This window comes from Bubalus bubalis, chromosome 1 (genome assembly GCF_019923935.1).
Source record: "Bubalus bubalis isolate 160015118507 breed Murrah chromosome 1, NDDB_SH_1, whole genome shotgun sequence".
Taxonomy (NCBI): Eukaryota; Metazoa; Chordata; class Mammalia; order Artiodactyla; family Bovidae; genus Bubalus; species Bubalus bubalis.
Window position 1 is genome coordinate 128,622,719 of NC_059157.1, and position 26,690 is coordinate 128,649,408.

General features: G+C 46.2%; 2 protein-coding genes across 6 annotated transcripts in view; both read left to right on the plus strand.

Annotated features, from left to right (window-relative positions):
• Nucleotides 1–9,345, plus strand: part of ABCC5 (ATP binding cassette subfamily C member 5) — an 81,939-nt gene extending 72,594 nt beyond the window's left edge. For all 5 annotated transcript variants that reach the window (XM_006056681.4, XM_006056682.4, XM_006056683.4 and 2 more), the window contains 4 exons: nt 3,554–3,632; nt 4,675–4,788; nt 6,389–6,553; nt 7,888–9,345. In XM_006056681.4, the coding sequence (XP_006056743.3) occupies nt 3,554–3,632; nt 4,675–4,788; nt 6,389–6,553; nt 7,888–7,989 (460 nt within the window). In that variant the 3' untranslated portion in view covers nt 7,990–9,345. The remainder of the gene's footprint in view (nt 1–3,553; nt 3,633–4,674; nt 4,789–6,388; nt 6,554–7,887) is intronic.
• A 136-nt stretch (nt 9,346–9,481) lies between these two features.
• Nucleotides 9,482–10,483, plus strand: LOC102397187 (glycine cleavage system H protein, mitochondrial-like). Its single transcript, XM_044944162.2, has one exon. The coding sequence runs from the start codon at nt 9,926–9,928 to the stop codon at nt 10,442–10,444; it is 519 nt and encodes a 172-aa protein (XP_044800097.1). The 5' UTR covers nt 9,482–9,925; the 3' UTR covers nt 10,445–10,483.
• The last annotated feature ends 16,207 nt before the right edge of the window (nt 10,484–26,690 follow it).

The following is a 26,690-nucleotide window of genomic DNA, read 5'->3' on the forward strand; positions in this document are numbered from 1 at the left end:
TTAGGAGCCTGAGCAGGCTGTCAGGCTAGACCTGGATACATGGAGACACAATAGGAATTGACCTAGCAGAGCTGGCTAACAGGTAGATTCTAACTCAAGAAGAGGTTCTGCTGGCTCTAAATGGGAACTACAGTCAGACCAGGAGCCAGATCAGAGCAGCCGGGTGCTAAACCACAGATCCTATTGCCTGAGGAAGAGTTGATTCTCTGTAATGGGCAGAGGCCGCTCTTCAGCATGCAGTCCTGTGGGGTGTCTGTATAGAGAACGCAGTGCAGGGTGAGACCAGGCAAAGCATGGTTTTTGCTCAGGTGCTTTAAACATAACCCCTGTTTAAAGCCAGTCATGATTTCCCATGGGAGTAGGTACCCCTTCTTCTAGGATGTTGAGGAATTCTGGACCACCACAAAAGTCCTGGAACTTTTTTTTTTAAGGCTTTATTGAATTTGTTACCATATTGCTTCTGTTTTATGTTTTGTTTTTTTGGCTGTGAGGCATGCGGGATCCATGCACCCTGCATTAGAAGGCGAAATCTTAACCACTGGACCACCAGGGAAGTCTCTTGTTTTAAAAAAGAGCTCTGAGCATTTTGGTTCAAAACTAAAAACCCTATTATGACCCCCAGGTCAAGAATTCTGCTATAAAAGTATGAGGAAGTCCATATTAGACCACACAAATAGGAGAGAGAATATTTTATTTAAAAAACTTGCCTTGCTATCTGGATAAATGTCTCTCAGAGGATTGTCTTGCTAATCTTGCCCCATGGGAATTCCCACCGGTCAGTTTTGAATCAGGGGAAAATGATTAACCTTTTATCCCCCGAGACTTGGGATGGAGAACACGTGTTTGAGTCTGTCCCTGCTGTGGTATATCAGTACAAAGTTGCCCTAAAAAGGTGGCTGGAGAGGAGAGCCATAGACACAGATTTCATCAACCCTGATGCATGTGCAGACAGACTCCAGAGCGTTAGAGGGACAGGGATGATCAGGTGCTTTCAGCATCTTTCAGTTTTGTGTTTTTGATTAGAAATGGGTGAGATTCTCCTTTGACTTAGCCTGTGGTCTGCCATTTCAGTTTTAGGTTATCAACAAATCGAACCACCTTCTTTAACTGAGAGGGCTCTTCCTGGATGACATGCCTACAGAGATCAGCCTTCCCCATCTAGACTTTCCATGGGTAGGATCCTGGTGTTCAGGATCATGGGCTTATTGTGTCTACTTGGAAAATGTGCTGAATATAAGAGTCAAAACCACCAAACAGTGTAACCAGGCATTTAAAGTGACCACATCCCCGGTCAATTTAACAGCCACCAGCTATCAAATGTCTACCATGTTCCAGGCGCTATATCTACACATCTCTAATATTCACAGCAACCTACCAGGACGTGTCACGTCATTGACTCCCCATTTTATAGGTGAGGAGACTGAGGAGTGACTTGTCCAAGGTCATGCAGATGGTAAGAGGCAGAGTAGGGATCAAGTTCAGTTGGCTCTTACTCTTACAAAAAATATTAGACAGTATCCCCGGGCTACAACAGTGAATAAGATCCAGACAGGGATTCTAATCCAACGGAGGAGAGAGACATATGAAACAGTGACGAGTGCCATCATAAGGGTGAGCAAGGGGAACCCCCAATCCAAGCCTGAAGGGCCAGAAGACACTTCCTGAAGACACCAGCTAAGTTGAGAGCTGAAGGATGAGAAGGAAGCATAGCCAAGGAACAGGAACAATGGAATAATGATGCAGTAATAGTAGCTCTCACATACACACTGCCAAGCCTGCAGCAGGCGCTCCTGTAAGTGCTTTACATACGTGAATTGTGGTTCCCACAGCTGCCTTTTGAGGAGGTGCTCTTTTATTTTTTGGTTGCACTAGGGCTTCGTTGCAGCACATGGGCTTTCTCTAGTTGCAGGAAGGGGGGCTGGTCTTGGTTTCGGTGTGCAGGCTTCTCACTGCGGCGGCTTCTCTTGTTGCAGAGCGCAGGCTGCCGGTGCTCAGGTTACAGTAGTTGCAGCACTTGGACTTGGTGATTGTGGTGTACAGGCTTAGTTGCTCTGAGGCCTGTGGAATCTTCCCAGACCAGGGATCAAACCCATGTCCCTTGTATTGGCAGACAGATTCTTATCCACTGCACCACCAGGGAAGTCCAAAGAGCTGCTCTTTTATCCCTGTCTTACACTTAAGGGAACTGAGGTGTAGAGAAGTTAAGCTAACTTGGCCAGGATCACACAGTTGTCATTGATAGAAGCTGTGAAGGAATCAAGCAGTCTGGCTCCAGAGCTCTTGCTTTTTACCAATGCCTCTCATGTCAAAAGGTAGGGAGTGATCTCGTGTTCTAAGTGGTGGGAAGCACAAGTGTGAAGGGACACGAGAAAGTGGGACTGTTTAGTGAGTCTCCCAGGAGTCCAGAGATGTCATGTGCCAGCCTGCACTCTCCTCTGGGGTAGGATTCTTTAGTAATAACCTGCTTGTGTTTGCATGCCCAAGATTAGTCACCCCAGACATGGAGACGAGTATGGATCAGAGCTAGAGTTCTCCCAAAGATTTTTCTATTTCCCACACCTCAAGTGTAATTTATGAGCAAAGCAAATTATACTTATAATATCTTTAAGATTACTAGACCCACAAATGTGATGTTTAGATCGAGACAAGACACCCAAAATTAATTCTGCAGCCCACCTTCCACCCAGTATCTGTTTCATCACCACCTGTTCACCTCATCCTCCATGACCAAGAGCTTCTTCTCCTGTCTATAATACTTTAAGAGCTCTCTAGTCCTGTTGTTTTGGTGTCAGTCTTAATGTCCTTGAGGTGAATACTTTTGCTACAGTAAGCAAGAACAGTTCCCAAACTGATTTTTGGTGCCAGTGAAATCCTTCCTCTTGAGCCCCTTTCTGCTCAGCTTTGTCCCTCCCTCTCCTGCAGGATCGGCTCCTTTTCTGGTCAGCTAGCTGTTGAGACCCCTGCCCAGTGACAGGGCTCTCACCCTGGTGCAGCAAGAAGAGAGAGGGAGTTTCTCTGAGTTTATACATATAAGAGATGTATTTTAGTATGCATATGCATAGGAAGCAATCTAGAAAGATATATGCCAAAACGCTAACAGTGTTTGTTTCAAAGGGTCTGATAAGTGATTAAACATATTGGTTTTAGAGAATTCTCTGGTGGTCCAGTGATTAATACTCTGCACTTTTGGTGCAGAGGACATGGGTTTGATCCCTGATTGGGGGACTAAGATCCCACATGCGAAGATCCTATATATATATATATATATATATATATATATATATATATGGGTTTTTTTGACTTTTTGTGTCTATATTTCCTAATTTTTCTATAACTAACTTGTATCATTTACATAATAAAAATAATACAGTTTTGTAAAGAAGAAAGGGAGGCTCATTCCTGTGACAGGCAGGCAGCAGCACTCCCATCTCTGCCTCCACCTGTGGCTGTCGGGGTCTGAGCCCTCTGTTTAAACCTTTACCACAGTCAGCCTGTGCAGGGTGGTTGCTTATGTGTTGGATCCCTGAGAAATTCCTATTATGTTTCTCATTAGATCAAATTTGGATCCCTTCAACCAGTACACTGAAGACCAGATCTGGGATGCCCTAGAAAGGACACACATGAAGGAATGTGTAAGTAAAGAACTGAGGGAAAACTTTGCTAGAACTTCAGGGGTGGAAACTCGGTGATGCCATGGTCATTCCCCAGCCAGCTCTGGCTGCCTCTGTCCAGCCCGGCCTTTCCCGCCACCTCCAGGATGTCTGTGGAGGAGCACTTCAGAGCAAGGCTTCCCAGGCATTTCACAATGGGTATAAAAGTCAGTATTTCCTTATCCTCACCTCCCCTCTCTTATTCCCTCCCATAGTCATATTTCCTTTTTTATTGTACCATCCATTCATTGAGAAGATATTAATGACAACCATTCAGCATTCAGTATGCTTTTAAATCAAGTTCTATTTTATTAATCATAACAGTACAACATCCTTTTGAAGCATGTATATATGTGCAAAAGATTTATCACTTCTTGAGTCCACAAAAAGCACCCAATGTGCATATGAACCTCTCAGAGTAACTTAGCAGGCACCCTCCAAGGGCCACAAACTAAGATTACCCCCGGCCTGGAGTGGGGTCTCTTGTGCTCCTGCACACTAGCCCAGGATCTCCTGCCCAAATTCAACTAGAGCAGCTTTGCCTTCATGACCTTTCTATTGGGCTTCTTCAAACAATTTCATTTGAAGAACAGGTTCTATAGTTTATAGGAAGAAAAGTTTGACAGCCATGGGTCTACAGCTTTGGCCTTCAGAAAGAGAGTAGTTTTGTTTACCCCATCTCTCATTGCATCACCATATTTTCAGGACCAAAAATGACAGAATTTCAGAACATAAAATATATTGGAATTTCTGGGACATTTTGATGACATGAGACTAATAGATAGTTTAGTTGAAGTATGGAATGGCCTAGAAAATGTGGTCCTGCTATGTGATCATCACACCTGTATGTTCTTTCTAGGTGAGCCAGATTCTTGGCTAATAATTCTTTCATCTGTTTAAGAATAATTTATTTTTGCCCCTGGGTTTTTGACAAAATTTAGCTTTATTTTCTTTCTTTCAAAATTTAGGTGTTTTTTTTGTTGTTGTTTTTTTTTTAACCCTTCTAATCTCTATTTCTCCCTAGATTGCTCAGCTACCTCTGAAACTTGAATCTGAAGTGATGGAGAATGGGGATAACTTCTCAGTGGGGGAACGGCAGCTCTTGTGTATAGCTAGAGCCTTACTCCGTCACTGTAAGGTAAGGCAGTCTGGTGGTGGCAGAGGAGGGCGTCAGCAGAAGCACAGGAAGATGGAAGAATAGCCATTGCCTGTGGCATGAGGTCCAAAGGCATTCTTGGCTCCAAGCCCAGTGGCACTTTTTTTTTTTTTTTTTTTGGTTGCACTGAATCTTTGTTGCTCGGCTTGGGTGTGGGCTTCTCAGTGCACTGGCTTAAAACTCAACAGTCAAAGAACTAAGATCATGGCATCCGGTCCCATCACTTCATGGCAAATAGATGGGGAAACAATGGAAACAGTGACAGACTTTATTTTCTTGGGCTCCAAAATCACTGCAGGTGGTGACTGCAGCCATGAAATTAAAAGATGCTTGCTCCTTGAAAGAAAAGCTATGACCAACCTAGACAGCATATTAAAAAGCAGAGACATTACTTTGTCGACAAAGGTCTGTCTAGTCAAAGCCATAGGTTTTCCAGTAGTCATGTATGGGTGTGACAGTTGGACCATAAAGAAGGCTGAGTGCCGAAGAATTGATGCTTTTGAACTTTCGTGTTGGAGAAGACTCTTGAGAGTCCCTTGGACTGTGAGGAGATCCAACCAGTCCATCCTAAAGGAGATCAGTCCTGAATATTCATTGGAAGGACTGATGCTGAAGCTGAAGCTCCAATACTTTGACCACCTGATGTGAAGAACTGACTCATTGGAAAAGACCCTGATGCTGGGAAAGATTAAAGGCAGGAGGAGAAGGGAACAACAGAAGATGAGGTGGTTGGATGGCATCACTGACTCAATGGACATGGGTTTGAGCAAGCTGCAGGAGATGGTGAAGGACAGGGAAGCCTGGTGTGCTACAGTCCATGGAGTTGGAGAGAGAAGGACACGACTGAGCGATTGAACAACAACCACCCTGTTGAACTTGGACTCCAGGGCCCACAGGCTTCAGTAGCTGCAGCTCCTGGGCACTAGAGCACAGGCTCAGGAGTTGTGGCACTTGAGCTTAGTTGCTGTGTGGCATCTTCCTGGACCAGGGATTGAGCCCATGTCTTCTGTGTTGGCAGGTGGATTCTTTACAACTGAGCCACCAGGAATGTCACTCAGTGGCATTTTTTTAAAGAGAATACCCAGAGATGTTTAACCTTGACACAATTTGGGTATATGGATATTTTGTTTGCTTTTTTGTTTTTATTTTTGATGGCCTCGAGCCTTCAGTTTCCAAGGGCAACTTGTTTCTGTCCTGTGAGTAGCTGTAGTATTGGAAGCCATAGACTTAAAAGATTTTAAAGCTGTAAGACATGTCCAGATCATCAAATACAGTCCAGTCCCCTCATGTTAAAACTGGAAAAGGGAAGTCCAAAAAAGTCACTGTTCAGAGTCACAGAGCAAGTGAGGTGAGTGGTTTGTTAGATCAGTATTTCACATATTTGTGGAAATCAAGGCAAACATATGAATTTGAAGTTATATCAATTCTAAACAAAATAGTATTTTAAATTTGTGTGTACCTATTTAGAAAAAAACAATATAATATAAAATTCAAATCTTAAAACACATTTTGGTGAAACCTAGATTAACTAGATTGCTTAAGGAATTGGTTGGATCCCTCTTTCTCCTCTCTTCCCCCGCAGATTCTGATTCTAGATGAAGCCACAGCTGCCATGGACACCGAGACAGACTTACTGATCCAAGAGACCATCCGAGAAGCATTCGCTGACTGCACCATGCTGACGATTGCTCATCGCCTACACACAGTCCTAGGCTCTGATAGGATTATGGTGCTGGCCCAGGGGCAGGTACTGAACCCCCAGGGGACCTTGGTTTGGCACGTGGCCTTGTCTGGGAGGAGAACTGGCCCCTGGCAGGACTGGGCTGATGGCCCTCATAGCATTCAGATAAGCAGCCATAGTGACTCCAGCCTGGTTCCTTTTGCATGGGATGCAGCCCTCCCAATCAAGAGATTGAGTCTGGAGCATGCCTGTTGGGTTCTCATTATGCTTCACTACCCGTTCTTTTGTTGCTTGTGAACAGTAACACTTTGACTTAGGTCAGAGAGCATGTGTACTTTGTAGTTCACTCACAGGGGTTTTCCAAAGCTGTTGAGACCAGCCACCACACATCTGCTTTTTGCAGGCATATAGTGGTGCCAAACTTCTTGCTGCTCCCAGCTTTCCCACACACTGGCCCCCAGGCTTTTTTATTTCCTGCTATTTCCTTTCAGTGCTATTGGCTATAAACCATCTTGGATCCCCTAAGCATTTCCACCTCTGTATCTACTCATACAGTTCCATCTACCTAAAATGCCCTTTCCTGTGCTCGCTCTCCCATGTGGACCTGCTTATACCCTGCCTATCCCATAAGAGAGCCAGTGTCTGCCTCCCCCTTTACTGTACAGGGTGTCTGCTCTGGCACCCAACCGCCTACCATCACATAGCCAGCCCCAGGAAGACACTTTGTCCTTGTGTCTCTGTTGGACAGGATAGCCTTTCCTAAGAGCATCCCAGGAGATGTCCTGTTCTCTCTCCTTGGCCAGAGTCGTGTCACACACCTTTGCGCTGCAGCAAGGGAGGCTGGGGGAGTGAGTATGTGGCCTCTGTCTGGGAGGCAGGTTCTGCCAGCACACTGTTCTGTTTTCTACTGGAGTGTGATTTCCGGTGACTGCCTAGTAGTCCCTCATGGGAATGGATAATTGACTGAGTTGATCCCTTATACTCACTTCCCTTTTGTTTTTCTGCCAACTAAGCCTCTTTTCCATCCATAGGTTTGGATCAGCTTACACAATAAGATGCTATTTACTTGGTATGCCTTTGACTTGAGCTCCAGTTTCTTCCCTCTGCAGCATATAGGACCTTTTGATTGATTCCTTCTTACACAGGGCTGAGAGAATTGAGACTTAATGTGAAGGGACTCTGGAGGTGTCTCTAAATTTTCTCTTAACTAAACTCTGGTTAGTTTAAAAAAAAAAGAGAGAGAGAGAGAACCCAGGTGGGCATGGCAGAGCTAGCTGAACTGCCACCTTGATTCCATCCTCGGGGGTTTGGGGCTTTGCCCCGCTTCCTGAGCTGTGGATCCTGTAGGACACCCCGAGTGTCTCCGAGTCACCGTCCGATGCTGTCTCCTTCCTCTACAGGTGGTGGAGTTCGACACCCCATCGGTCCTTCTTTCCAACGACAGCTCCCGGTTCTATGCCATGTTTGCTGCTGCAGAGAACAAGATCGCCGTCAAGGGCTAACTCCCCCAGCGCCGTCCACATCTCTTTTCTTTGGAGCATTGCCATTCCCTGCCTGGGGCGGGCCCCTCACCACGTCCTCCTGCCGAAACCTTGCCTTTCCCAATTTTATCTTTCGCACAGCAGTTCAGGATTGGCTTGTGTGTTTCACTTTTAGGGAGAGTCCTATTTTGATTATTGTATTTATTCCATATTCATGTAAACAAAATTTAGTTTTTGTTCTTAATTGCACTCTAAAAGGTTCAGGGAACCGTTATTATATATGTATCAGAGGCCTATAATGAAGCTTTATACGTGTAGCTATATCTATATATAATTCTGTACATAGCCTATATTTCCAGTGAAAATGTAAGCTGTTTATTTTATATTAAAATAAGCACTGTGCTAAGAACAGTGCAGATTCCTTTCTATCATTTTTGTACAGTCTGCTGCACTAGAGGTCTGGTTTTGCTATTAGACTATAGGAAGGGTAGCGTGCATTCTTCCCCAGCTGGCTGTTTCACGGTGCCGGGATTTCTGGGTGTCCGAAGGAAGGAGTGTAGCAGTAGCCGGCCCTCCAGTGGCCCCCTGCTGCCTCCCAGCAGCCACGCCGGGGTGGGGCAGAGTGGGGGCCACGGAGGCCGCACAGAGCACCGTGAATTCTCAGGGCTCCTGCTTTCTGTCCTCTTGTCACCTCACCGCTTCTGTCGGGAGAGCAGTGGGTCAGAGTCCCAGACCCCTCTCCTTCCCCTCCACCGGGACCGAGAGTCACAGACCCTTCCTCGGCCAAGGGGGAGCATCCTCCTGCCTTCCTCTGTTCTGCTGTTGCTTCTCAGCAAGCATTGAGTCTGCTCCGAGTGTCCCACTGCCTCAGGTTCCCAATGCTGGCCAATGCACAGAGCTCTCTGGCGCCTTGAAACCGTCTGTTCTGAGCCCTGGAGCCCACTGCCGCTTGGCCCGATGGTCCTTCTTCATTTGCCTGGCCTCACACCCCCACAGTTCAGTGACAGGGTTCAGGATTTTGTGGGTCTGTTTTCCTTTCTTCCTGCGGTTGCCGCAGAGTCTCTTCCTCTCTCCAAAGTCCGCGACTTTAAGCAGCTCTTGCTAATCAGTGTCTCACACTGGTGTAGAAGTTTTTGTACTGTAAAGAGACCTACCTCAGGTTGCTGATTGCCGTGTGGTTCGGTGTGTTCCTGCCAACCCCGATTGTGCCGTGGGGCCAGTAGCTCAGGTGGGCGTGGTCACTGCTGTCATCCGTTGAATGGTCAGCATTGCATGTCGTGACCAACTAGACATTCTGTCGCCTTAGCATGTTTGCTGAACACCTTGTGGAAGCAAAAATCTGAAAAAGTGAATAAAATTATTTTGGATTTTCTAAAACTCTTGGTGTGGAAAATAATTCTCTGGGAGGGGAATAAGCAGTCTTTGAGTGGCTTTGGAGTCCTGGAACCTTGGATCTGAATATCCAGCAGAGAAGTGACAGAGGGGAGGACCAGTAGTGGAGCTGGTTGGTTGCAGGGGATGTGGAGTACACCTTGCCTGGAATCACTACAGTGGGCCGAAGTCCCTGCCTGTGTCCTGGGCATGGTCACCAAATCAAGCTCCTGTGCTGCTAATAAGAGTCGGAAGTGGGAAGGGTGTAGTGAGATCGGTGGTTGTGGAGAAATATTTTAAATGAACAGTTTGTTGAGGGTTCTCAGCAATCCAAATAATGTAATTGCTCTTTCAGCCAATTCATTCAGATTAATTTATTGAGAATTAAGTGCCCATTCAAAAGGGTACTCATTCTAACATTTCTCAATATGTCATATTGTATGCAGAAAGCTTTTAAACTATTTGGTATCAGTTCTGCTGAGTCATCAATAACCTCAGATATGCAGATAACACCACCTCTTACAGCAAAAAGCGAAGAGGAATTAAAGAGCCTCTTGAAAGTGAAAGAGGAGGCACCCGTGCGAACATGGCGCTGCGCGCGGCGCGGAGCGTGCGGGTCGCGGTTGGTAGCCTGCGCGCCATCTCGGCACCCAACGCGCCCTGCTCGCCGCGGCCCTGGGGACTGCGAGCGGGTGCCGTCTGGGAGCTGCGCACCGGCCCTGCTCTGCTGTCGGTGCGTAAATTCACAGAAAAACACGAATGGGTAACAACAGAAAATGGTGTCGGAACAGTGGGAATCAGCAATTTTGCACAGGAAGCTTTGGGAGATGTTTACTGTAGTCTGCCTGACGTTGGGACAAAGTTGAACAAACAAGAGGAGTTTGGTGCTTTGGAAAATGTGAAAGCTGCTAGTGAACTCTACTCTCCTCTATCAGGAGAAGTAACTGAAATTAATAAAGCTCTAGCAGAAAATTCAGGACTTGTCAACAAGTCTTGTTACAAAGATGGTTGGCTGATCAAGATGACATTCAGTAACCCTTCAGAACTAGATGAACTAATGAGTGAAGAAGCATATGAGAAATACATAAAATCTATTGAGGAGTGAAACTGGAACCCCTAAATAAACTACTTTGAAACAACTTAATCTAGCATAGTTGTCTTAAATTAGTGGTGGATAGATATTTAGAAAGCAACTTTTAGCAAAAGAAACTACTTGTAACAATGTTTCCTGAAGAAAATACCCCTTAACTTTCTAATGACTTCAGATAAACACTGTATCTTTTTCCACAGCATCCTGTGATTTTTAGGCTAGACTCCAGTTATAATATTCAGAATTCCTGAAATTATCTCTGGTAAAACTAATTACAAAAATTATGTAATTCAAGGATAACATGGTTATTCTAAACCTTATATGACTTGTAACTTGCTTACAGCTATCCTTGGATTTGGGTCAAAATTATCTTTCCACTAGAAATAACTGCCAGTGGAGAAAAGTTTGTTAGTTGTATAGTGTCCAGTGAAGAATATTACTATCTTAATTTTGCAATACACTGTGTTTGCTGGTGCTATTTTTATACAGTGAAGCAACAGCCTTGCAGGAAAATAAACAATTTAATAATAAAAAAAAAAGAAAGAAAGAAAGTAAAAGAGGAGAGTAAAAAAGCTGGAGAGTAAAAAACATTTTTTTAATGTTTTTTTAACATTAAAAAAAGTTTTAATGTTAAAACTCAACATTAAAAAAAATGAAGATCACGGCATCCGGTTCCGTCACTTCATAGCAAATAGATGGGGAAACGATAGAAACAGTGTCAGACTTTATTTTCTTGGGCTACAGATGGTGACTGCAGCCATGAAATTAAAAGACGCTTGCTCCTTAGAAGAAAATCTATAACCAACCTAGACAGCATATTAAAAAGCAGAGACATTACTTTGCCAACAAAGGTCCATCTTATCAAAGCTATGGTTTTTCCAGTAGTCATGTATGGATGTAAGAGACCACAAGAAAGCTGAGCATTGAAGAATTGAGGCTTTTGAACTGTGGTGTTGGAGAAGACTCTTGAGAGAGTCCTTTGGACTGCAGAGATCAAACCAGTCAGTCCTAAAAGAAATCAGTCCTGAATATTCATTGGAAGGACTGATGCTGAAGCTGAAGCTCCAATACTTTGTATTGGCCACCTGATGCGAAGAACTGACTCATTGGAAAAGACCCTGATGCTGGGAAAGATTAAAGGCAGGAGGAGAAGGGGACGACAGAGGATGAGATGTTTGGATGGTATCACTGACTTGATTTGAGTTTGAGCAAGCTCTGGAAGTTGGTGATGATGGACAGGGAAGCCTGGCGTGCTGCAGTCCATGGGGGTCACAAAGAGTCGGACACAATTGAGCAACTGAACTGAACAGCCCCTAACCCAGGTCCTCAGCTCCTCAAGCTGGGATTACATTGGAAGAACCTCCCAAATATCTAACTACCTGCAGGATTTTCCTGATCCATCCTGACTTGTACTCTGACTCAATCTGTCATTGATGTTAATCACATGCTCACCTTTTCAGTCTAATTTCACACAGCTCCCCTGTTTCAAACAGATGAATTCCTTCATCTGTGTTCAATTTGGGTCTTTCAGGCTGTTTACAGCCACTCTGTGGGCATCACTGGGGTCTCCATCCATCCAACTGGCTCCATCTAAGTCACCTGCGTGTCCTTTTCCCATCACTCTTGTCTGCTGACTTCCTCTCATCTGGTGTGACAGGAATAACCTGGCCGTAGGCACTGGGAGGACCATCCATCACCTCCCATGGATGACCATAGGAACTTGGACCTGCCGCTTTTCCTGCCTGAATCTCAGCTTCTTCCTCAGAAAAATTGGAGCATAATGTCTATCTTATCTTACAGAAGAAAACTATTGAAAAATGTTTTGCAAGAATACCACATTCTTTAGCTATTTCTGTGCTTGTGTCCACACCATAGAGACACATCCTCCATGAAATCATGAACTCCATGTTGCAAAGAGTCAGACATGACTGAGCAACTGAACTGCTGAGTCATCAGAAATCGTATCTTAAACCCACCCCTTTTTATAAACCAGTGTCATAAAAATTAAGGGGCTCAGCTCTTAAATTAAAAATGTTCCTCAATTGTCACATTTCAAGTGCTTTGTCACCACCTGTGGCCTGTGGCTACACAAACATATTTAATAGAACGTTCTCAGTGTTGTGGAAAGTTCTCTTGGATGGCACCAAGGTAAGCAACCACTTTTTTGGATGCACTGGAAGTGCCCTTAAGAAGGGTAACAAGGGTGGCAGAAGGAGCCCTGCATGGTCATCCTAGCAAAGCTCCCTGCTGCATGTGACACTGACGTCCCCTCCTTCCATTCTATTCTATCTTGGGTCTCCTCCCACCTCTGTAACCTGCTTTGTCCTTTTAGGAGGAGGCATTGCCTTGCCTTCTGCCCTTTGTTCTTCTTGCCTGGATTCTTTCACTCCCGGCAGCACAGTGACAGACCTTCAACTATGGGCTTGGCCATGTCTTTCGGACCAGTCTCTGCTGCCTGCTGAGCGCCTCCACTGAGCACCAAGCCCCTCAAACAGCCTGTTGAAAATCAGTGTTCCTTGTCTTAATTAGTGGCTCCTCTGACTTCCTTAAGTCTTTCAGGCTAGAAGCCTGAAAAGGCTTTAGTTATATCAGTTCTCCTGCCGCTTCCCAATAAACTTAGTCACTTCAGGCCCTATGCGTCACCATCACCACCCCCTTCTCTCCTTTTGCCATAATTTAGACTCCCCTCCCTTTCTTTTTTTAATTTTGTAGTTACAGCCTTATTGCTAGTCTTCCTGCTGCAGTTGTCCTCTCCAAATCATTGTATATATCACTTCCAAAATACAAACCCAAATGCAAGTTGACCAAATATTTTACCTTCCAAAAGTCTTCAGGAGACAATTACCTGTAGGTGGCCTATATTTCTGAGTTTGGCAGTCAGGGTGTTCATTATCTGGCTCCAACCCTCCTTTTCTACTCAGTATTCCTAAAAATAAGCCAATATTTTATTTTTAAATTTTATTTATTTTTGGCTGTGTTGGGTCTTCATTGCCGTGAAGGCTTTTCTCTAGTTGCAGTGATTGAGGGCTACTCGGGTTGCAGTGCACAGGCTTCTCGCCGAGGCGGTTTCTCTTCTTTTGGAGCACCAACTCTAGGCACACAAGCTTCGGTAGTTTTCGAACGTGGGGGCGGCGCCTGGGTTCAACAGCGCAGGCTCAGTAGTTGTGGCGGAAAAAAAACAATAGTCGTGGTTCACGGGCTTAATTGCTTCAAGGCACGTGAGATCTTCTGGGATCAGGGATCTAACCCATGTCTCCTGCATTGGAAGGTGGATTCTGAGCATCAGGGAAGCCCAAGTCAATATTTTCACACCTCTAAATCTTTACTGGGACTTCCCTGGTGGCTCAGACAGTAAAGCATCTGTCTACAATGTGGGAGACCTGGGTCTGATCCCTGGGTTAGAAGATCCCCTGGAGAAGGAAATGGCAATCCACTCCAGTACTATTGCCTGGAAAATCCCATGGACAGAAGAGCCTGGTAGGCTACAGTCCATGGGGCTGCAAAGAGTTGGACACGACTGAGCGACTTCACTTCACTTTAAATCTTTAATATTTTCTCAACCTGGAATCCCTTGATCTTCTCTTGTCAAACAAATCCATGTTTTCCTTCTTAGGCTTCTCTGGTGGCTCAGATGATAAAGAATCTGCCTGCAATGCAGGCGACCTGGGCTCCATCCGTGAGTCAGGAACATCTACTAGAGAAGGGGATCTACCCACTCCAGTATTCTTGCCTGGAGAATTCCATGAACAGAGGAATCTTAAATTCAGTTCAAATACTATTCCTTGCACAAAGCCTTTCTCTTAAAACCAAGTTCCTCTTGGTTCCTACAACACTTTGCTCACAAATCTATTTTAAGGTTTATTTCCTTTTGCTTTGTATATTATGGCTGGTTGTTTCCTTATATTTCATCCCATGAATATAAATTTGAAGGCAGTAAATAATCTTATTAAATATACCCTTAATTATAAGGTACATTTTGTATACCTTTTAATTCCTGGCTTAAGTATTATGTTTTACATACAGAAGGTGCTTAATAAGTATCACACTACTTAGCCAACTCTTGAATGGTGCCTCAGTGGATATTTGTTAATAGAAATCAGTGTTACAGACTTTCTTTATGGTCATGGCAAAAAAAGAATTTGATTTCTTCAAAGGCAAAGAAGTGGCATTGAGGGAAAGAGGCCTTATATAGAATGACGGGTGTTGGGGTCCTTTAATGGACCGGAACCTGGTGGTCCGTAGTCGACGATAAGAAGGTGAAAGAGAGAGCTGGAGGGAAGGAGAGAGAGAGAGAGTGAGCGAGAAAGAAAGACACGGGGACCCAAGCTCTGATGGAGCTGCTGCTGCTAAGTCACTTCAGTCGTGTCCGACTCTGTGCGACCCCATAGACAGGAGCCCACCAGGCTTCCCCATCCCTGGGATTCTCCAGGCAAGAACAGTGGAGTGGGTTGCCATTTCCTTCTCCAATGCAGGAAAGTGAAAAGTGAAAGTGAAGTCGCTCAGCCGTGTTTGACCCTCAGCGACCCCATGGACTGCAGCCTACCAGGCTCCTCCATTCATGGGATTCTCCAGGCAAGAGTACTGGAGTGGGGTGCCATTGCCTTCTCTGTCTGATGGAGCAAAGGTGCTTTAATGATCTTTCTGTGAGTATATATAGGCTGTTGTATAAGAAATTTCTTTCGACAATGATAAAGAACAGAAAACCAAATGTACAGCAAGCATTACCAAGGGAACAAGGGATTAATAATGGTCACAAGGTCAGGAGATAATCCATGTCTCAAGAAAGAGGATCGAGACTAAGCAGTTTTGTCCTAAGGAGAGTGTTTAGTGAAGGAGATTCAAGCCTGTCTCATCCTATGACCTCAGTCCTGGGAGCTGCTTGCCGCTCCACTAGTTTCTGACAACAGAAACTGACAAGGAACAGAGGATTTATGAGAAACAGCACATAGGAATCCTCCTGTTAAACATTCCCTAACAACGGGGAATACCAGAAAGTCAGAATGCCCAGCATTTGAGGTGTGGCTCACTGATGTGACCGCTCCTCTGCTGCCCCTTTCCTGACTGATCACCTAGAAATAGGGCCAGACTGAAACAAAATGAGCCATGGGGTGGTGGTGGGGTGGGGGGTTGTGTCACAGAAAGGCTCAGTACTGAAAACTGATCTTGCACCGATGGTTGCCTGCTGATCATGTGCCATATTTTCTAAAGAGCTTTCTTTTTTTTTTTTTTTTTCTGATTATAAAAGTAATGCATGCTTCTTGTACAAAATTTGGAAGAATGCAGACAGATGCAGTGAAGAAACCCAAAATTGTCTGAACCCTGCCATGGCAGTGTGTTTTACAGCCATGGCTGTAGCAGTGTCTCCCATCTCACGGGCTCTCCTGCACTGTGACCTTGCCACTGTCCCATGAAGAGATGGGGTCTGTTTCTCCACCCCCTTGAGTGTGGGCTCTGTGATGACTGTAACCCACAGAATGTGGTGGTTCTCTGCTAGTTCTGCACAGAGCCCCTTTGTAGCCTAGAGGCTCACACTTCCTGCCTCTTGGAAGCCAGCCACTGTGTCAGGAGTGCAGCTATTGGGAGACCAGCATTTTGTGAGATTTACAGAGCACATGGAGGGTTCCTGGAGGATGAGGGAGCGTGTGGAGATAGAGTGAGGCCAGGGAGTACTGAGGCATCCAACTTGTGTGTGAAGAGGCCATTTAGGGAGTAAAACTTCCAGCCCCTGTCCCAGCTGATGCCTCGTGGATTAGAGACGAGCTACCCCACTGAACTGTGCCCAAATTTCTCAGCAAAATTGACTTTTTTTAAGCCATTACATTTTTAGGTAGTTTTACAACACTACGGAAGCATCCATCAACCCAAGATAGCCAGTGTTACCTTGTATTCTCTATAGCTTTTTCTAAACGTGTATTTTTTTCTTTTTAAAAAAATTATCAAAAATATTATGGATGCATTTTTGTTAGAAACTAAGAAAGCACTTAAACATTAAAAAATATAGACAGTGGAAATACATCTTAATCACATCCTACAAAGAAGGCAACCACTATTAACAATTAGATCTGTATTTTTCCAGGTCTTTTTTCTAAACACATAACATTATTCATTTAAGATAGAACTTGTTAAACACAAAATTAGGATAACTTACATACACAGTTTGTATGATCTCAACTAATATATTGTGAATATTTTCTCATGTCAAATATTCTTCAGAAACATAATTTTAATAGTTTTATAGCATTTTCTTACAGAGGTTCATTTATTTGTTTAATTCAAAAAATATTTATTGAGCATATAGTATAAGGCAGGCACTGTTCTAAGAAGTGATAATACAGTAGTGAGTAAAACAGAAAACATCCTTGCCTTCATGGAGTTTACATCTTATTGGGAGAACTGGTAATCAGTAAGATATGTGGAATATTAGATAATGATAAGGAAGAAAAAGAATAAAACAGGGAAGGGTACCAGAGGGTAAATTTTAGAGAAGCTGGCCAGTGTGACTGAGAAGATGGCTTTGGTGCGCTGTTCATAGGAACAATCCAATTTTGCTGGATATTTAGGTTGTTTCCGTTTTCATTTTTCCATATGTTGTCTTTAAATTGATTTTTTTTTAATGGAGAAGAAAAGAGTGGCTTTATTTCTTTGCCAGGCAAAAGGGGAATGCATTAGGCTAGTGCCTTAGGAACTGTGCCTTTTAAAGGCAATTTTCACATCACCACTTTGTGCTGTCCCAGCTCATAATTCCCTGAATCCCAACAGACAGAGCATGCTAACTGCTCTAACCGGCCAAGCTTTGAGCAGCTTATCACCATGACCCCACGCCTGTCACGGAGCAGTGTTGTGCTGGAGGTGTAGAGGGAGAGTCCTGCTCCTGTACTCACTCTGCACCCGGGCTTCCTCCCTCCAGTCATTCTGCCGACCTCTAGGCCTCGAAGTCCTCAGTCAGCTCCTCTGTGTAAGGGCAGTAAACCAGGGAGGAAAGAGCATGGAATGTTGAGCAGGAAGTTTTTGTGGGCCCTGCCTAAGGATGGTATGTATTGCTTCCACTCAAATTCCAGTGGTTAGAACGCAACTTCTGTAGCTGCACCTAGCTTCAGGAGAGGCCATGCAGCGTCTAGCTGTGTGCCGAGGAGGCGAAACTGCTTTGAGGACAAAGCAGCTTTGGCAAACACCTAGCCACCTCGGCTGCAGGGAATTCGTGACCTGGCAAAGCCCGTTTCAAGGTACAGAAACAAACTACTTGTCTCATAAAATCCTCTATTTCATAATAGGTATTGATTTATCATATTTTAATTAAGGTTTTAAACATAATGGTCTTTATAACCTATCAATGTTTTCACCTTCGACTGGGAGCGAGAGTACTCAATTATCTGAGCACCAGTGTGCCAAGCACTGCAGAGGTACCAGCAATATGACCTTATTTAATTTTCTCAGTTATTATACTGGGTGGTAGTGGTGGTAGTTTAGTTGCTAAGTCGTGTCTGACTCTTCAGACTCCGTGGACTGTAGCCCACCAGGCTCCTCTGTCCATGGAATTTCCCAGGCAAGATTACTGGAGTGGGTTGCCATTTCCTTCTCCAATTATACTGCGTAGGTGTCATTAAACACATTTTGCTGATGAGGAAACAGGTCCATGGAGATTAAGTTCTCTCAGGTCACACATGCAGTATGTGGTAAATTACACAGAATTCAAACCCAGATGGTTTGATTCCAACTACAGGTAGTCCTCTTGCTTCAGAAATAAATGCATGTGCTGGACCATATGGTCTCTAAGATTCCTTCCAGCTACAATTCTTTTTTTTTTTTTTTTTTGGTCACAGCCACCCAGGACACAGAGTCTTAGTTCCTTGAACAGGGATAGAACCCTTGCCCCCTGCAGTGGAAGCGCAGAGTCCTAACCACTGGACCACCAAGGAAGTCCTTCCAATTCTGGTTACTGTTGATCAAATATGCCCTGAAAACCCTGGGTCCTCCTGGTAACCTCACTTGAAGCATAGCTCCAGAGCTGCATCCCTCCTCCTAGCTCCCACGAGGGAGATGAAGTGTTTCTGTATGCAGGCAGTCACCTCTTTCCCTGGGAGCTTCTCCCGCTCCTGCTGCTGTCTCCCACCTGAGCCCAGGCCAACTCCCACCCACCCCTCTCAGGTGGACTCAGCATAGGAAGATGAAGCCAGCTGCTGCCAAGTGAGAACTGTCAGCACTGGGAACTGGTCTCCCACAGCCCCCTTCCTAAAGAGAAGCCCCATCTCCCACCTGGGACCGCCCCAGTGCCAGCCAGGGAGGCACTGTGGGCACTCAGTTGTTGGGGCAGAAACACTCACCTTGCCCAGAACAGTTGGTTCTAGGGATGAGGGACACTGTTCTGACCTGGGACAGATGTCCTGACAGAACCTGAGCTTCCTCTGTGTCCTTGACAAAGAATCTAGTAGGCTGCGGTCCTGGGGGCTAGTCTAACCACTGATGGCAGAAAACGTGTCCCTTTCCCGGGGGCCTGTGAGAGACCTTCCCTCCAAGCCCTCAAGGATCGCGAGCCCTCACTTCTCATTCCCATGTTACTGACCAAGCTGCTCTTCCCTCCCAGCTTCCCAATACCTGAACTCTAGCTTCTACCAGATTCTTCCCACCCACCTCCACCCCCACCCCCACCTAGCCCCAAACTATTTATGGAGCATTCATTAAGGGCTGGGAAATCTGTTGAGTGCTGGAGATCAAAAACAGACACAGGTAGCTTTGAAAAAGAAGAAACAATGTCTCTCTGTCTCTCTTTTCCCCTCCTTCCCTCCTCTGTGATCCTCTGCTCTTGATCCAGGCAGCCAGCACCAGAGAACAGCCAGCATCTTTCATCACCCGGGAGGTGCCTGGACCAGCTCTGCCCTGGGCTCTACAGATACCCTTTCCTCCTGTCAGCAGTGTTCTTTACCGTGAGGTCATGCCTTCTCACCTTGAGTGTGGAAAGATCTAAAGATCTAATACAAGGATGTGAGCCCAGGGCCACTCCAAAAAGGCCTCTGGGTACCCCCTGAGACTAGCCACAGGAGTTCCCTGCCCCAAACTGTCCAGACTAGCCCACCAAGCTGCCTCACAGAGGCCAAAATCTTGAAGCAATCAATAGAAGGGTTTTCCCTAGAGCTGTGTTGTGCTCAGTCGCTTCAGTTGTGTCCGACTCTTTGTAACCCCATGGACTCTAGCCCGCCAGGTTCCTCTGTCCATGGCATTCTCCAGGTAAGAATACTGGAATGGGTTGCCATTTCCTTCTCCAAGAGTTCTTTCCTACCCAGGGATTAAACCCACATCTCCTGTGTCTCCTGCATTGGCAGGTGGATTCTTTACTTGCCTAGAGGAGCCTTGGTGCCTCCTTTGGGAGCTCAGCAGTTGATCAGGACTATAGGCACTCCGACCTGGCCACACACCATGTGATACAACCACTGGCATTCATAGGTAGATAAGCAAAACGACGCTTGCCTGAGATAAGTGATGCCACCCATTCCTAGGTATGGCCAGGTTTTCCCCGTAAATCACACTGCCTGAGGCGAGCCACCTTGTATCCACAGAGAGAGCACCTCTCTCTGCTTTCAATACTTCGTCCTTGGTCAGTATTGGAGTCACCCTCAGAGTTGGGCCCATGCGGAAAGCTGCTCATCTTCCAGAAAATCTCTGTTGACAACTTTGTCTACTAGGTGGCAGACTCAGGAAACCCCTTTCAGGATCTGCTGCTGGGAAAACTCTTGGCTTCTTGATGGAGTTTCTGGAGCACAGTGTGTCTCCACTCACTCCAGCTGACAGGAAGCTCAGGCGCTGTCAGGACGTCTGTCCCAGTTCATTTCCAGTGTCCTTCATAAGATTTTGGATCTTTCCGTTTGACCATTTAAAATACATTTGGTGTTTTTAATAAAAGCTTTCCTAAATCTTGCTTGCATGGAAGGAATAGGCTGAGTATAATAAAGACATTGGTCCATTTTGTGAATAATTCACCTGCCCCTGGAGCTCCGTGGAGGCAGAGGGTACTGGATGTGGGTGTGCCCATGTGCTTTCCTGTGGGGAGGGCATTGACTGCCCTTTGCCATGCTCTTCAGACACCAAGCCTCCTCCTGACCCTGGGATCCTACACCTGGGCAAACAGTGGCATGGGAGTGTCTTTTGCAGCTTCACTCACCCTCTTCAAATTGAGGTTGAAAGAAAACAACTCCCTTTGGGAACTGGAACACTCAATAGTATTCCCAAGGCTGAGACTTCATTGCAGTGAGATGTCATGTCATCATTTCCCCACTTGCAAAGCCTGGAGACTTTCAGAGTTGAGGCTGGAGGCTGTTCGTGGGGAGTGGTCAAACAGGGATCCTTTGGAAAATGAAAGAGACACAATTATTATTATTATAACATGCAAAGCAGGGCATGTCCCTGAAGGCTGGCCTTTGCCCAGGTTGCCTGGGTCTGGTCTCTGAGTCTGACCCTCCTTTAGTTAGGGATCCAGGGGTCTCCCAACCTTTCCCTGAAATAGCTCCAGTTCTTTGAGGACCTCCCTTAACTACCCAGAGCCCACTGCTTTTGTTCCCACTCACTTTCAGTAGGCACTAGGTGCATTGTGCAAATTCAAAACAAATATAAGAAGCACAAGTCCCTCTCTTTGTTCCTGTATACAGAGATAAAGTTAGGGACCTCTCCTCCCTCACCTCTTCCCAGTTCTTTTATATCCAGTGGTCTCTGTTCCTCCTTATTTTTGTCTCCTCCCTTCTAGAGTAGAGGGAGAGGTGGGGCTGGGGCTACAGAAAGCCCAGAACTTGCTGGTGCCTGTGGAATGTGTGTGTGGAAGGGAACACCCTCCAGGTCCTGAGTGCAGGTTAGGCCCGGGTTTGGGCGGATCTCGAGATGAAAGCAGTCTTTTATCTGACATCTGTCACATTGCAGGGAGCAGTCTGTTTGGGGAAATAGCTCCTGCCTGGGGCACAGGCCCCTTAGCCGAGGCTGTGATATGTAGTCCTTATCCACTGTTCCTTCAAAAGCCTTGGAAGGCAGTCCCCCTGGATGGGGGAACGCAGAGAAAGGAAGAGTGAGTGGAAAGGGCATCTTAGTTCCGAAGAAAGGGTTTCTGGGTGCAGCGGCAGGCCTGGGGCCAGCCTGGTCCTGTGAGGGAGGCCTCTACAACTGCATCAGGACCTCTGGAAGTGTGACTGGCTCAGAGATTCTCACTTCTGTTTTTCTCCTGGCCTTTAATAAACTTCATTTTGAGTGTGTTGGCATCCTCCCAGATAGGAGACAGCTGTGGAAAAAGAAAACTGAACTTGGAGACAGAAACCTGGGTTAGAATCGTAGCCCTACCACTTTCTTGAGCAAATCGGTTCATCCTTTCTTTCTTCATCCGTGAAGCAGAAGCAGTGAACGTTAGCCCAACCTGGGTTTGCCTTGTGGTGGCTGTAGAGCCAAAAGATACAACCCAAGCCAAAGAGCAGGAGAGGAGAAGGAGGTATTAACTGCAGAAGTAAGGAGAACAGTGTGAGATCTTTCCCGAAGCAGTGTCTCCTCAAGAGCAAAACTGGGGAAATTTAAGCTAAGGATACATGCAGATTCATGAAGGGGCTTGGGTGGTCCTCAGAGTCCAAGCTTCAGTTGACTAAAGTCACGAGGGTCAGAAAAGGGCAACAACATGGTCCCTGGGGCTTCCATTGATCTGGTGGTTGAGCCCCTGAGGCTAGTGTTTACCATCAAAACAGAGACCCAGAGCTGGGAATCTTTACAACCCATATATTACCAGTGCTATTTGTTCTTCTCTTGCCTGATAACACTTGTTTGTTTCTGTATTCTTTTGTTCCTTGTAGATCCTTAATTACTGAAATCTGTTCAAGGGCCAGTGTTGTGGCCAGGCTTAGACTATAAGATGGCTTAGGCCAAAACTGGCTTCTCTATGTCAAGAAAGCCGTGCTTGATTTTCTTTCTCTGGGGATTCTGTACCATAACTGCTTAGTGGAGCATCCTCCACAGTACTGTAGAAAGAATTGGTTTAGGGATTCGATGTGCAAACACCTCACACAGGGAAGGTGCTTAGCTAAGACATCTTTAGCTGATTTGAGTTGTTCCTAGAGGAACAAGAGGCAGGAGTCTGAGTTTTGTCCACTCTTGGCCTTAGTTCAGTTCAGTTCAGTTCAGTTCAGTCGCTCAGTCGTGTCCCACTCTTTGCGACCCCATGAATCGCAGCATGCCAGGCCTCCCTGTCCATCACCAACTCCTGGAGTTCACTCAGACTCACGTCCATCGAGTCAGTGATGCCATCCAGCCATCTCATCCTCTGTCGTCCCCTCTCCTCCTGTCCCCAATCCCTCCCAGCATCAGAGTCTTTTCCAATGAGTCAACTCTTCGCATGAGGTGGCCAAAGTACTGGAGTTTCAGCTTTAGCATCATTCCTTCCAAAGAAATCCCAGGGCTGATCTCCTTCAGAATGGACTGGTTGGATCTCCTTGCAGTCCAAGGGACTCTCAAGAGTCTTCTCCAACACCACAGTTCAAAAGCATCAATTCTTCGGCGCTCAGCCTTCTTCACAGTCCAACTCTCACATCCATACATGACCACTGGAAAAACCATAGCCTTGACTAGACGGACCTTTGTTGGCAAAGTAATGTCTCTGCTTTTGAATATGCTATCTAGGTTGGTCATAACTTTCCTTCCAAGGAGTAAGTGTCTTTTAATTTCATGGCTGTAGTCACCATCTGCAGTGAATTTGGAGCCCAAAAAAATAAAGTCTGACACTGTTTCCCCATCTATTTCCCATGAAGTGATGGGACTGGATGCCATGATCTTTGTTTTCTGAATATTGAGCTTTAAGCCAACTTTTTCACTCTCCACTTTCACTTTCACTTTCATCAAGAGGCTTTTTAGTTCCTCTTCACTTTCTGCCATAAGGGTGGTATCATCTGCATATCTGAGGTTATTGATATTTCTCCCAGCAATCTTGATTCAAGGAAGCAGGGAGCCTGATAGCCTGGGTGGCGATGGTGACTGGAATCATATGGAGGCCAGCTAGGAAGGTACAACTTGAGGGTCAGACACTCTGCGTGGAAACTTCCTTCTAAGTGAGAACCATGTGGATCTCCTTCCTCCATCTTACTGGGGAGCCCACACCCCACAACCCAACACTGAGGGCCTGGCTGAGCACTGAGAAACAGGTTGGTGCCCTGGGCCCGCCATGCCTAGAATCTGACAGCAGTCTGGGCCCTTGTGCTGGGTGTGTCTCTTCCAGGAGCCACATCCCCCCTCCGGAACCAGGGGGTTAGTTGGGGAGGGAGGGGAGTTTGTCAAAGTTCAACACACTTAGGAATGTTGATCAGGCAATCTCCCATCAGGGGGAGGTTGCCTGTCTCTTGAATAAAACGCTTCAAAGGATATATCTGATGTCGAGGAGGCTCTGAGAAACATTCCTAGCCAAGACACCCAGAATATATCTGGACCTGACTGGAATGTGGTCAGTGGGTCACAAGGCAGATGGCAGACCCCTCTTCCTATCCTACCACCGTCTCCAAAACCAGAGCCACCGCCACAGCCACTGACCAACTCCCTGCATCTGTGCAACAGCCTCTACTAAAACCCTCATGACTGCCAGCACCACCCACCCCAGCCACCCCCAGAACACCATCCTCACACGCCCAAACCACCAAAACCACCTGAATTCACTCAGAAGAGTCTACCAGGTTACATGTGAGGTACTGCAAGCCCTCCCCCCCAACTGCAGTAGGGAGAGAAGGGAATGAAGCTGAAGTCTAGATGTGAGGAAGGACCACCACGGAGGAGCGCTCATGCAGGGAACACTGGTTGCTCACACACAGGAACGTTAAGTGCCACGGGACTGGCCTCGGGGGCTACCAGTCCTTCTGTTAGTGAGTCCACATCACCTAATGGCAACTCGGGACTCTGAGCAATCGGGTGACACTGTTGGAGAAACCCAAAGAGGGGGAGATAAGGCATCTGCCCTTAGGAACATGTCATATTGTAGAAAAACGGGAGTGGATGCACACTTAGTTAGCAGAGCCAAGGAGTCAAGCCAGAGCAAGATGAAGACCATCGTGGGTGATGGTTGGGTGTCTGGAGCGAGTGGATAGAGACTAGGGAGGTTGGCTCGAGAGGCATTTAGAGAAGTGTAATCTCTTAAGCTTCCCTAGTAGCTTAGATGGTAAAGCGTCTGTCTGCAATGCAGGAGACTTGGGTTCGATTCCTGGGTTGGGAAGATCCCCTGGAGAAGGAAATGGCAGCCCACTCCAGTATTCTTGCCTGGAAAATCCCATGGACCTGGAGCCTGGTTGGCTATCGTCCATGGGGTGGCAAAGAGTCAGACACAACTGAGCAACTTCACACTAACACTTAATCTCTTAAGCAATAATTTGAGAAAGAAGGAATATGACATGTTGGAGAGGGGAAGGCAATGTATAAAAAGCAGAAGGCAGTAGTTTTGTGGAAACTGCAGCAGTGACAATATTTGTACTGGCATGTACATTATTCACAAGCACTTTCATCTCGCATTGTCTCAGCTCATCCTCCTAACAGTCCTGTGGGGGGAGCACCCTTGTCATTATATCCAGATGAGATAGTCCTTGAAGACAGATGAAACTTCCAGAGGAGGAGACATGTGAGAAGGGCCTCCAGGCAGAGAGAACTGTGTGAATGAAGGCATAAGACATGAAGAAGCCCTGACTGTGGGGACGGAGGTAGTGAAGAGTTTCCACATGCAGAGTGAGGTCTGAGGACCATTCCTCATTTTGGGCTGTTACAAATGATGCTGCCGTGAGCACTTGGGTACACATCTTGGTGTGAACACATGTTTTCATTTCTTTTGGGTGTATGCCTAGAGAGTGGAATTGCTGGATCACACAGCTGTGACGAACCATCTGGGACTAGATTGTTTCCAAAGCAGCAGCACAACTTTACATTTGCTACTGGGTTTCTCGCTCTACAGTTTTTAATTGGATTTGACCAATGGGAGACTGGGAGGCACATTACTTTAGAGACATCAGAGGGTGGGGCAGAGTGAGGATGGGGTATTTATTTCCTGCAGGGTTGCCATAAACAGCTACATCCCACTACTGAAGGCCAGAGCTCTGGTCAGTGACCCACCAAGAGTTGCTGGGGGGTCTCCACCAAACAATGGGCTCCAGGATCTGCTCACATCTCCATCCCTTGACTTTTTTTAAAAAATTGGGGTAAGATGTACACAACATAAAGCTTACAATTTAAATCACTTTGAAGTGTACAGTTCAGTGGCATTAAGTACATTCACACTGCTGTGCAGCCATCTCCCCCATCCATCTTCAGAACTTTTCCATCTTCCTGAACTCAAAGTCTGCACCCATTAATCAAGGCCCTTCTCCTCTCTAGTGGGCAGGACTCCCCCACGTGGCTGCCCTGAGCACTGCACTGTGCCTTGTGATTCCCCTAACCCCTGCCCACACACCATTGTAAATCTTTTTTTTTAACTTTTATTTGCAACTGGAGGATAATTGCTTTATAATATTGTGCAGGTTTCTGCCATACATCAACATGAGTCAGCCATAGGTATATATATGTTCCCTCCATCTTGAACCTCCTTCCCACCTCCCACCCCATCGCACCCCTCTAGGTTCACAGAGAACCTGATTTAAGCTCCCTGCATCATCTCTTCATTAAACTATCCTCAGTTTACTCGAGCATACCATTTATTTCCTGCTACACCTGGCACAACAATTCTCTGAGGCCATGCCTAAAATTAACATCTCCATCGTACGAATGAGAAAACCAAGGCAGGGGAGGCTGAAAACTTGCCCAAGGTCCCCAGCCAGTGAGGGGAGGACTAGGATTTAGACTTCACCATCTGACTCCAGGATAGCTGAGATAAAAGCAGAGGTTACAGAATGCGACAAGTGACAAACGTGGTCACCCCTGGGCAGGTAAAGAGTCCCAGCTGGCTAGAGGATGGGGCTGGGATTGGGAGGTTGGTGGGGCCTCCAGAGAGGCTGCTTAGCACCTGGGCAGAGGGGAGCAAGACAGTCAAGCCCAGTTGGCGTCGTGCTGAGCCAGAAGAGCATCTCCTGCGGGGAGACCATACCGCAGCCAGTGACTGCCCCATCTTCCTTGGATTGACCTGGGCAGTCAACTGAGAGGGGCTGAGCTTCACGGGCCAGGGGTGAGGCTGCTCTGGGAGTGAAGGTATCCCAACCTGTTGCAGGCCAGAGCCCTATGGCCCTGCTGAGTAGCAGGCTGGGTGTGACCAGTGTGACCAAATGGATTTATTCCATTATGAGAAGACTCC

Bases quoted from the DNA above. Each gene is read 5' to 3' on its own strand.
- LOC102397187 (XM_044944162.2), top strand. From the start codon at position 9,926: ATGGCGCTGCGCGCGGCGCGGAGCGTGCGGGTCGCGGTTGGTAGCCTG.